Here is a 13,237-nt window from a genome sequence, read left to right on the forward strand (position 1 = left end):
TTTGTCTTTCTTTGGAAGTTTAATTAATTAACCCTCCGTCAAATATGCAAAATATAGAAAAATATAATATGTCCTACAACATATTATTTTTAACAAGAAAGCTGATGATAGCTTCAACAAGTAATAACAACCGCAATGATAGTCAACAAGCATATCTGTTTAAAAATACATGTATTATATCATTAAATAATGGTAAACAATAACTGATCCATGATTAATATTTGAATTATGTTCAGATAGAAAGCTTCATAGAGCTTCCATTTTCAGTCCAATACTGCAGTTCTTTTGACAATGTTTCACATGGCAAAATGTGCCAACAAGGCCGGCTGTGTGCCGATAATAATATCAAACATGGTTAATCCATTCAACATACTTTAAGTTTACAATTGCATTTATCACAAACCAATATACAGTTTAATTATTGGAGATGTTAAGAAATGGCAATGAGAAAACTTTTTGAGCAGTTCATATTTAAATGAGTTGATGACATAAACGAAAGACAATAAAAGCAACAAAACATTGTGAGCTACTGGTGTCAGTAATAAGCCATATAATATTAATACTGTGATCCTTTGAAAATTGTGAAATAAACATTTTAAAGTCATCAAATGTGAAAAATATGTGATACAATTTCATAAATCATATATTATGATTTAACAAAGTAATGACTACATATTTTAAGCGGTTTCGAGATGGAAATAATATATATTTCATGCACATAAATCAAAACATATCAATAAAATGTAGCTTATAGTTTTACATGATTTAATACAACCATCATGCAAAAGAAATTCAAGCAGAGTGCTGACCATGAAACTGTTGTACATACTTGACATTTTTACATCGTGCACAAAAGGTTCATGGTCATCCCTTGAAGAATTGCTACCTTTCAACAGAATACATGTATCATAGATATACACAGTTATCCCAAGAGCTGCATAGCAATGTCCTTTGGATCAAGTTTGGTTTCTTATACAGTTGTGAACATAATTTAACATAATATGGAAATCACTTACTAAGCAACTGTTCATATAACAATAATGTGTAAATAACAACATAAGATATGATATGTATTGTGTCTTTTTGTTTACAAACAACTTCAAAGCTACATAGCACATACTTTTGACCAGAAAGTAATTTTGACTGCTAAATATTGTTTCCTCATTTTCCACTACAGAAATTAGGTTCACATTATAAATGACTCTGCATCAAACACAACATTTTGCAGTAATTACATTTTAGAATTTATTATGTAATATGTATTCCATAAAATAAAGGTTGTTTTCTAATGAAGATTCTGACTTGTTTTTAATGACAGTTAAATTGTTAGCGTTGCCTTGTTACCATCACAATATTGATCCATGACAAGTTCATAGTTAAATGTGTACCTAAATAGAATATCCAAATAGATCAAAACAACATACACAAATTTTTTATTTACACATGACATGAAAATAACAAAATATAAGGCACTTTAAAGTACGCTTTTAAAAACAACAACACTTTACTGGCCTATAAACCATGGAGCCAGAGATACTTTTAAAACACAGCACATTAATAGTTCAACAATGATATGATTATCTCACATTGAGTTCATGCATATTGTTTTAATGATAACTATACAATTTCAAAAAGTCTTTCATATTGAACAATATTAAACATGTGTTTACAAAAAAACAACAGTTGCAAAGGGAACAAGAGATGTGTTTGTCAGAAACACAATGCCCCCTATTGCGCCGCTTTGATTTTTTTTTACCTTTGACCTTGAAGGATGACATTGATCTTTCACCACTCAAAATGTGCAGCTCCATGAGATACACATGCATGCCAAATATCAAGTTGCTATGTTCAATATTTCAAAAGTTATCGCAAAACTTTAACCAAGGTTAAAGTATTGGGACAGAATGACAGACAGGCCAAAAACAATATACCCCCGATCATTCAATCCGGGGGCATACAAACTCGGCATTAAGTTAGTATAAATGTTAACATTATTACATACATGTTATTGTCAGAGCATACATGAAAACATTCAATTTCGAATACTTATAAAACGGTGTGCATAATTTACTTCATACATTTCAGCACTTGTAACACTTTGAAAGTTTGTTGATAATTTTCCCAGTTTTCTGGCAAAAACTAACCTCAACCTCAAGCCAATCTTTCTTCCCCGACCTTCACCTTCTTACACAGCTATTGACCTCTCCTCGACCACAGGCTCCTCTATGAATGGAGACTCGTATGTGGACATTGGGGGACACGAGCACACCAGGTTCTGATCACCGTAAATGTCATCAATGCGGCCAACGGTCGGCCAAAACTTTGTGGATGGAATCACGAAAGCCTGAAAGTTTGACAACATGCGCTTGTAAGATTAATAGATTTATGCATAACAATCTGTTTTTCTTAGTGATAGAATTTATATTAAGCATGATCTGCTTTAAAAAAAGATTTAACATGAAGCAATCAGAAGTTTGTTGGCACAGATTTTCCATCGCATTGATTAGTACTTCAATTTTAACTTTGTAGAGTTAACCCATTTATGCCTAGTCGACTCTCCCATCCTTCTAAATTGGATCAATTTATTTCCAAAATTAGAGATGTCTAGTATATTTATTTCTATATTTAGAATATTTCTGAAATTCCTTTAAGCAAACAGCGTTTGCCAAGGCCTTTTTTCTAGACGCTAGGTATAAATGGGTTAAACTACTCGCTTTTTCTGTTCTGTCAAAGTTGATCTAATAGTTCCAGTTATAATGACTAGACTATGCCATTCAAAACTTTACTTCTTGCGTCAAGTTATATAGTTTGTTAAACAAATTAGACCAACAAAGCACTAATTGCATAATGAAACTTGGAAAATTCATGCCAAACTACAGACACTGCAGCCTCTATAACTTACTGCAGGGTACACTGCTGTGACTTTGTCATATGGTCGGTCCCAGTTGCCAACAATGACGTCCTGCTGACAGTGGGGAGCCATCTGCAACAAACCAACAGGCATAAAGAGGGCTGTATACACAAGTCATGTTTAATATCTTAGAAAGGAAAATTGCAAGCCAAAACATACCTTAAGTTTATTGAAAATATGTTGTTACAGAAATTAATAATTTTTTATAGATTTTTTTAGAAATTAATTTTGTGCTCTGTTTTATCTGTATGAGTTTGCTCACTTCTCTATAATATGTTCTGATTATTTACCAAACAACAATGTTGAACTTTAAAATTTCTTGTTAACATCATCAGAGACGTGATGCTTGCAAAGACATAAGTCATGGTTAATTCTGTTTACATATTTACTTATTGTAGAATTTTTTATATATATATCAGGGCAGTAAAAGCAAATTAATATATCAGGACAGTAAAAGCTAATTCATATATCAGGACAGTAAAAGCTATATCAGGACAGTAAAAGCTAATTCATATATCAGGACAGCAAAAGCTAATTCGTACATCAGAACAGTAAAAGCTAATTCATATATCAGGACAGTTAAAGCAAATTCATACATCAGGACAGTAGAAGCAATTTTACACATCAGGACAGTAAAAGCAATTTCTGTTTAACTGAATCTTCATGGTGTGTAACTAAGCCAGAAAGCATATATGGTTAAAATACATTAATGAAATTCATTTAATATCGGGGTTATACTAAGATATATTTTCTGATTGAAAAAAGAAATTTAATATTTTCAGTTAGTTTTGATTATCTTTTTTGTGTTCAATTGTGACATCTGGCCAGAAAATTGTACGTGGATCTTAATAAACAAGCAATAGGTAGTGTGCAGTATACTAAAAAATAGCTATTATGTATATGTAAGCTTCTTAAAGCACTGGAGGCCACATTCAGACAGTGCTAAAATAAATTGACATTATGTAAGGATTTGTTCATTGGGTTAGCATCATAGAAAAAATGTGTTGAGATTGGCAAATGTGATTAAGAAATATTTGACCTCACTATGCTATAATTAAATATGGAACTGAATGCTCTTTTAAAAAATTACATTTTTGTGTCAAAGTGTGCTAGAATTGTCTCAATATCTCAGGAGCGATATTTTTGTTACAGTTCAATTAAAATATTATTCTGCATTATATAGCCACTCAATACATAATTATCATGTCAGCCAGTCTCAGGTACAAGCTTAAGAATAGCCCTACACTTATTAGGATACTTTCCTAGAGTCAATTTCCTGGGTAGAACCAGTACTTGGCATCTAAAGTCGATATCCAGACCATCCGGACTACTTCTGACATAAATATCCACAATGTGGATGACTATAATAATTAGCCAATCAAAACAAAACTACCAGTACTAACAAAACTTTATAAAGTAATAGAGAAAGCATTATTGAAAGTGCAAGGGAAATCACATTGGGAAATGTACTGAACTGCATATACTTTACCATACTTAGCTTACGTTGTGAAACCTATAATTTCACCTCATTTAACCTAATCCAAAATCAGGTACTGTTTACGACTTGTAATGGTAGTTCAATATATATGTTACTATCCTGTTACATGTTTCTGAAAAGCAACAATGGAGCATCTATGATAAAACATCAAGTGTAAAACAAACTGGGTAATTTTCCATAGCCTTGATATGTGAAAATTATGGTTTCACTACCTTGGATGTTGATCAGAGTAGCAATTTTTTATAATAAATTAAATAACATTCCAATAAGAACATTTTTCAAAACAGAAAACATGTTATATCAATTAACATTATATGATGCCTTTGCAATAAATGTATAATTAAAACTAGAAATGTTTCTAAATGACACAGATGTCCTCAATGTTTTCCACTGGACACAGAAACGAGTGTTGTTTGCTACACATAATGTGAACAGATAATACAGCATATACGTTAAGCTCCTTTTTAAATGTTGCTGCACACAAAGTCTCTTTCTCATGGATATTTTTTACCTATTAAGCAAGCCAAATAGTTGGCCCATACAACATGTTGTCTTAAAATGATGATTTTTTTTGTAAATGCAATAAAAGAAATAGCATTGACAGTAACATGAACATTTACTATCTCTAATACTATGTAAGGACACAATAGAAAACTTCAAGAGTACACTATCACATGTACCTTGTGCTACTAAAATGTTTGTTTAATGTTTTATGCAACACACATGCAGATATTATGATTACTTTTGATAATTTATTTCGAAATCCCATTATGAAATATTAGGAATATGCACACATTGCAATAGTCACCTTCAACCTTGACCTTAAAGCAAGCCTCATGGTTGTTGTACATCCAACATTCCCTTGCAATAATTTATTCACAATAAATTTACGAGTCTGTCACAAATGTCCCACACAAACACACCTGAAGAATAACACTATATACCCTTCTGCCATTTAAATGGTAGGGGCATGATAACACCACAGGCAACCATGCATGGAAAATAGGAATGTAAAAAAAGGGACAAAATGAAAAATTACCTTCAAAGGGTTGATCTTTTTATCAATTTTTCCCTCCTCTATTTGTTTGATTTCATATCTGATTGCTGCAAAACATAAAATGTTTATTTAACAATCAGAAAAAGTACTATATTGCAACTATGTGTAATAAACTACATGATAATCCTCACATCATGAGATTGCTTACGTACTTACACAAAATCAAAAAGTAAACGGATTCATTTGAATGCAAGGTACAAGTTATTTAGAAGTGCATGTTGTCATAAAAGTCAACAAGAGTTCCGCGGTCGGAGATGACCGCATTGAAGCCGGATTTTTGATTTAAATGACAGGAAAGTACCTTTCGTGTTTTTGTCAATGCAATACTTAAATTACTGAAATATTGTTCAAAGGTCAAAATGAAATGTAAGTACTTTTCAAGGCATGAGCAAAGTTTGAGATTCTAGGTCCAAGCATACCAAAGTTACAACAATTTTAACATTTTAACATTTAAGTTCACAGTGACCTTGACCTTCAAATGAATGACATTGAAATGAATGACCTTGAAATGACCAGTGGTCATCTAAGTGTGCTTGCAAACCTTTACGTCAAGTTTGAGATTCTAGGTCCAAGCATACCAAAGTTATAACAATTTTAACATTTTAACATTGAAGGTCACAGTGACCTTGACCTTCAAATGAATGACATTGAAATGACCAGTGGTCATCTTCTAGTACTGGCCAATCTTTATTTCAAGTTTGAAGACTCTAGGTACAAGCATACTAAAGTTATAACATGAAATAAGAACTTTAACATTTTTACATTCAAGGTCACAGTGACCTTACCCTTCAAATGAATGGCATTGAAATGTCCAGTGGTTACTTACTAGTTCTGGCCAACCTTCATGTCAAGTTTCAAGACTCTAGGTCCAAGCATACCAAAGTTATAACAACTTTAACATTTTTACATTCAAGGTCACAGTGACCTTGACCTTCAAATGAATGACCTTGAAATGTCCAGTGGTTACTTACTAGTTCTGGCCAACCTTCATGTCAAGTTTCAAGACTCTAGGTCCAAGCATACCAAAGTTATAACAACTTTAACATTTTTATATTGAAGGTCACAGTGACCTTCACCTTCAAATGAATGACCTTGAAATGACCAGTGGTCATCTGTTAATCCTGGCCAACCTTCATGTCAAGTTTGAAGACTCTAGGTCCAAGCATACCAAAGTTATACCATGAAATAAGAACTTTAACATTTTTACATTCAAGGTCACAGTGACCTTGACCTTCAAATGAATTACCTTGAAATGACCAGTGGTTACTAACTAGTTATGGCCAACCTTCATGTCAAGTTTCAAGACTCTAGGTCCAAGCATACCAAAGTTATAAGAACTTTAACATTTTTTATATTGAAGGTCACAGTGACCTTGACCTTCAAATGAATGACCTTGAAATGACCAGTGGTCATCTGTTAATCCTGGCCAACCTTCATGTCAAGTTTGAAGACTCTAGGTCCAAGCATACCAAAGTTATACCATGAAATAAGAACTTTAACATTTTCGAGCACGCCGCCACCCCGCCCGCCCGACAACATCAATCTATAAGCCGAGATTTTTTCGAAAAAAATCCGGCTAATAAAAGGATAAATATTGTGAAATTGTTGAATTACTGTTAATTTCATCAATTTCATTCATTGAATGACACAAACTGCATCTTGGCAGGACTCAAACTGACACTTTACGAGCCTAATACACCGTTACCCTCATGCCCATGATTCAAACAATTATCTTGGTAATTGATATAAGCTGGTATGAAATTATTGACTTATACACGTCTGCAGAAAATTTAATGCCACTTTTAAGTTGTACCAACTTTTCTTTTAATGAAAAATATAAAAACAAGAGGGCCTGAAAGGCCCAAAGTCGCTCACCTGAGATAAAAAGAAATAACCTGTTCTTTGCAGCCCAAGATATCAATGAAACACGATAATGTTCTAACCAAGTTTCATGAAGAATGAACATCAAATGGCCCCCTGGCGGCCCTGTTTTTTTTAACAGACCTGAACCATTTTGAACTCTTCCAAGATATGTCCAAATTTCATGAAGATAATGTGTCTTCACACTGTTCACATGTTTTCACTTTAAACATTTAAAGAAAACTGCCCCATCACCTGGTGCCCATGTTTTTCCACTTATCACGACCATTTTCAAACTCGTCCGAGACATCCACATAGCTAATGTTTTGACAAAATTTCATGATGATTAGGCAAAAAATGTGACTTCTAGAGTGTTCACAAGCTTTTTTACTATGTAAATATAAGGAAAAAGACCCCCCCTCCCCCCCGGGCGGCCATGTTTTTTTTACTGATCCAAACCATTTTCGAACTCAACTGTCGTATCCAGGTGTGGTATTGCGGTCTCGTTTGCTTACGCAAGTGAACCGGTCATGGGATGGTAACGGGTTATGTTACTTTGTGATCACTTATGTAATGCGGAAATATTTATTCGACAAACACTTATTTCCGGTCAGGATGACACCGCTGATTGGTTGTAATTCAATTAACTAAAGGTCTTGCCGTTTACTTAAATATAATTTTATAAACATATTATTCAACAGTAGGCTGTTTTACACTAAACAATTTAGAAATATGAAAATGTGTCAATTTTAAATTTCATTTCATTAATATTGTGTATCATTCATTACCGTTTTATTTTCAATTTTCTGACATCGTTTTAATACATAAAGCCTGAAAATGATTAAATCTTGATAAATGAACTCTGCAAATAAGAAAGGTAAATCTTGACTTTGAAGGTTATTCTGATTCTAAATTCTATCTCCAGAAAGTTATAATCTAAATTATTTCTTTATTGTTTTCATAGAGTATCCATTTGATATGTGTTAACATATCTTAAATATGATTATATAAAGTGAATTATTATGGAATCTTGTTTTGATATGAAGTTCCCATTTAAATCACATATTTTTTTGTTAACTGTTAAAAACATGCATTTAATACTCCTTCTGTGAAATAAAATATATCAAACACTTCAACTAGCTTGTATTACTGACCACTGATATTAACATCTGGCATAGAGCACAGTGAGAGGGTAATAAAGTACCTAGGAATCATGATTTTGTCAGTCTGTGGTCATTATCAATTTGTTCAGGGCAACTTATGCTGGTTTTTTTCTAACTGTATCAGACACTACCTGGCTAAGAAAGCTGAGTGGTAAAAAGTTACACACTGCAATGATCAATATCTGCAGGGAATTTCTCAAAGATGGCTGATCAGTTATAGTTCCCATTATAGATTAATTTGCTACAAACTGATAACAAATGTGACAAAACAATAAGTACAGATTTACACAAGAAATTACAACTTAGCCAAAAATGTCATTATACTAGAAAAAATATAATTTATAAGACGCAGGAGTTATAAATTGATTTATATTTAAAGCGTACTCACTCGCTGTTAACACCGTGGCTGGTTTGCAGCATTTGATTACAGATTTATTTACTGCTTTGTAACCTACTAATTTATACCAGAAATTGCATCATTCTCCAACATGATTCAGAACAAGGCAGTTTTCATTGTTTCTAAAGCGCAATTTTAATTGTATTATTTCGATTATTTTGGACGAACATCGGGTTCCGAGTATTGTCGTATCATTGTAGACATTGATCTGTCAACAAGTTTTCTTGAGCTCAGACGGTTCAAATCATCTCGATAATTAGAATTTAGATAGCGTCTTTTTGTTGTTCTGACCTACTTTAGATTCAAAAGTTCTGTAGAGTAACGTGTTAACCATTTACAGTTACTGCTATATTTCCAGACACGTTCGTGATCGTAATTAATGATTTTCAATATTGTTTTTTACTTGACAGCTGAGTTTTTGTTTTAAATCTTAAAGTTTGATATACGACGTGCATGTTGTTTACTCAGTGTCATTGGATGTTTCATAGCGTCGTTGACCTACATTTATAGCCATAAACCTTGGTGGGCATCATCTTGATTCATTGGCAGCATCAGTGTTGAAGTGTGTACATCAGGTGTTCATCAGCTTTTACCTCAAGTATTTCCACTGTAACCTCAGCAGAAGGATTACACAAGAACAAGCTTTTTCAATTCACTATTACATGATGGATCACCAAATGTAACCTTTTTATTTCATTTTCCTCTTGCTTATATGCAGGTGTGTGTCGAATCATCAACTTTATTTGGGTGCTGGTAATGAACCAAATTTATATCATCAGGTATTGGCTGTTTACCCACTACTTTTCTTGGGTATTGGTTGTGTAACCATTATATTTCATCGGGTATTGGTTGTGTACCCATTACATATCTTGGCTTTTATTGTGTGCCCATTACAATTATCGGGTATTGGTTGTGTACCCATTATATATATCCAGGTATTGGTTGTGTACCCATTTCATATTATCTGGTATTGGTTGTGTACCCATTACATTTATCAGGTATTGGTTGTGTACCCATTACATTTATCGGGTATTACTATTGGTTGTGTACCCATTACATTTATCGGGTATTGGTTGTGTACCCATTACATTTATCGGGTATTACTATTGGTTGAGTACCCATTTCATTTATCGGGTATTACTATTGGTTGTGTACCCATTACATTTATTGGGTATTGGTTGTGTACCCATTACATATCTTGGGCTTTAGTTTAGTAGTGTGCCACTCTACAATTTTACAAGGGCTTTAGTTTAGTAGTGTGCCCACTACAATTTTACAAGGGCTTAAGTAGTGTGCCCACTACAATTTTACAAGGGCTTTAATTTAGTAGTGTTCCCACTACAATTTTAAAAGGGCTTTAGTAGTGTGCCCACTACAATTTTACAAGGGCTTTAATTTAGTAGTGTGCACTACAATTTTACAAAGGCTTTAGTTTAGTAGCGTGTCCACTACAATTTTACAAGGGCTTTAGTTTAGTAGTGTGCTTAATACAATTTTACAAGGGCTTTAATTTAGCAGTGTACCCACTACACTTTTACAAGGGCTTTAGTTTAGTAGTGTGCCCACTACAATTTTACAATTATCCGGTATGTGGTTGTTACCCATTACATATCTTGGGCTTTAGTTTAGTAGTGTGGAGTGCCCACTACAATTTTACAATAATAACATATCTTGGGCTTTAGTTTAGTAGTGTGCCCACTACAATTTTACAAAAATCAGGTATTTGTTGTGTACCCATTATATACTATCGGGTATTGTTTGTGTACTAATTAAATATTACTGGGTATTTGTTGTACCCAGTACTAATTATCTATAAAGGGTTTGTGTTCCCATATTTATTCATGAGTATTTGTTGTTTGCCCACTTCAGTTATACCAATGTTTACATTAAGTATGGTTTTACTGGGTATTTGGCATATAATAATGATATACCTATAACAATTAATTTGGGAATTGGCACACTATTGTTTTTCAAGACATACCTTTCAGGTATGTGGTTTTTCAAGCTATTTGAAACATGAAATAGCAAGTAGTAAACTCTTAATATGATTTTTAATTATTTATTTTTCCCTTACATGTTGATTGTTGATTCGGTGCCACGGGCAAAGCAAATCCTAACACAGCAAAAAGTTGCAAGCGAAAGGTCACAAAAAGCCCACCTCAATGAATCGGAGGAGCCAGGACCTAAACAGAGCCACCGAGACAGAATTTGTTGTATATGTCTCTTTCACTGTCTGAAAGTTTAAATCTGCAGCCCAATTGTTTATACTTTTTGATTGGTTGCTCTTTTTCAGGTACATTCAGAATATCTTACTTTTGTCAAGGTTGTTCATATTATGTATTTATGACAACTGACAGGTTATGGTTCCAGGTGTCTTTCACTTATTTACTGGTACCTGTACTTCATGCCAATGCTTGTTTTAGTTATCTCACTGGTTGTCTGTCGGTTCCAAGCCACAGCTCCATAGTTGTACTACACTGTACATGATTGCTTTCCCTGTTTATATGTTAGAATTATTATTTTGCTTTTTGTGTGTTGCTTGACTTTTTATGTTTACCTAACAGTTTAAAGCTGCAGGTAACCTTTCACCTATTACCAATGTCTGTTATTAAGGACAATATTTATCTTTTTTATCTCATATGTTGTCTGAAAGTTTAAGGCTGCAGTTCCATTGTTTTACTATATGATTGCTTACTCCTGTATGGTTACATTTTATTATTTTACTTTTGTTGTTCTGCTGTATAAACTATGTTTACCTGCTAGGTGATTGCTGCAGGTTGTCTTCAAAATTTTACCAATACCCTTTATTACGGCCAATATTTGTTGTATACTTTTCATATGTTGTCTGATGGTATAAGGCAGCACCTACATTGTTTAACTACTGGGTTCATGATACCTTACTACTTTACCAATACATTTTAATATTTTGCTTTGTCGGGTTCTTGTAAATTTAAGTTTTAAGCTGCATGTTCATTTTCACATCTTAAAAGGTACCTGTACTTAAAGTCTTAATTCCAAAATTTGTTGTATACTTCACTTCGGTCATCTTGTTGGTTTAAGGCCGCAGCTACATTGTTTATTTTCTTATTGATACATTTTCCTATCTTACTCTAGTTGCTTTTCTGTTCAACTTATTTTTACCGAACCGTTTAACAAAGGCCTTTTATCATTAGGGCCATATCTGTTGTATATATCTCCTATGTCTGACGGTTTAGGGACACAGGTCCGTTGTTTTACTGTATTATGCTTACTTTTTTACCGGTACATCTGTTTTATATTTTACTTTTGTTGCTTTGTTGTACAATTTATGTTTACCTGACAGTTTAATGCTGCAGGTAATTTTTCATCTATTAACAAGGCTGCGTTAAAAGGCCAATATCTGGTGCTTATATCTGCTATGTTGTCTGGCAGTTTAGTGCCGCAGATCGGGGATCATACTATATTATTTATTGCCTACTCTTTTACCGGTACATTGTCTTAGAGTATTGTGTGTTGCTTTGCTTTACAATTGACCAGTCCCCAACTCCGCCCACATTTTGTCGATCAGCCAATCAGATATCGATTTTTCACACACCCCTCAGCAACGCTTATCTGGCTGCCATTTTGTCCGACAAACAAAGCATGTTGTACATATGGAATGGACGTAATTTTTAAGAGTTTACACAGATTTTATATCAAATGCATGATCATTACTGTTCGATCATTATTCAAAATTGTAGGTGCTATACATACTTTATAAAAGGTTATTATTTTATCTTTATTTCTTGAACATATGAACGAGTAATGAGAAAACAAACACAATAAATAGTTTAACCACACCAGGTGTGTGTTCTATAAAACGTGTTATACCGTTTGATGCACAATATTATTAAGAAGTTTGGGCAACATAATAATTGCCACACGTGCTTATTAATCTCAGCGTAATTGTCGATGATTAATAAATAACAGTATGTTGCGTGGATCTCAGAATGAAGGAACATTAAGGCATTGTTAGGTACTGTACACAAGAAAAGAAAACTATTTAATTACTTAAATGATTTCCAATTATATATTTATTTTCTGTGGATCATAAACAAGGGAAATCATTATAAATTGTTAACTTAAATATTGTTTTAACTAAAGTAAAAACAACAAAAAGGTGATTTCAACGCGGCTTAGCCAGCTTAAAGCGACTTCAAGTGTAAAATGTACGGCTTATATTACAACAACAAAATTTCTTATACAACATATATTGATACGGGGAGAAATGTGAAAATTGCAATTAACATATAAGGGCCATCTTGTTATAAATAAGCAAATGCATAATATGCTAAATGTATTCAATTCGAATGTTCGTGAACAGCACCGTAAT

The 13,237-nt window shown here is 33.2% G+C and overlaps 1 protein-coding gene and 1 long non-coding RNA gene across 11 annotated transcripts in view; one reads left to right on the forward strand and one right to left on the reverse strand.

Moving 5' to 3' along the window:
- Positions 1-13,237, reverse strand: part of LOC127876834 (glycine dehydrogenase (decarboxylating), mitochondrial-like) — a 69,020-nt gene continuing 55,783 nt past the window's right edge. For 8 of the 10 annotated variants that reach the window (XM_052422314.1, XM_052422315.1, XM_052422321.1 and 5 more), the window contains 3 exons: positions 5,449-5,513; positions 2,903-2,983; positions 1-2,344 (listed from right to left, as the gene is read on the reverse strand). In XM_052422314.1, coding sequence (XP_052278274.1) covers positions 2,186-2,344; positions 2,903-2,983; positions 5,449-5,513 — 305 coding nt within the window. In that variant the 3' untranslated portion in view covers positions 1-2,185. Of the gene's footprint in view, positions 2,345-2,902; positions 2,984-4,414; positions 4,522-5,448; positions 5,514-13,237 lie in introns of all 10 variants that reach the window. The other 2 variants (XR_008048096.1, XR_008048097.1) reach the window with 2 other exon arrangements.
- LOC127876835 (uncharacterized) lies at positions 5,989-7,022 on the forward strand. Its single transcript, XR_008048099.1, has 2 exons — positions 5,989-6,235; positions 6,381-7,022. It is a non-coding gene; the product is annotated as an uncharacterized LOC127876835 (long non-coding RNA).

This window comes from Dreissena polymorpha, chromosome 4, assembly GCF_020536995.1.
Source record: "Dreissena polymorpha isolate Duluth1 chromosome 4, UMN_Dpol_1.0, whole genome shotgun sequence".
In the NCBI taxonomy this organism is placed as follows: domain Eukaryota; kingdom Metazoa; phylum Mollusca; class Bivalvia; order Myida; family Dreissenidae; genus Dreissena; species Dreissena polymorpha.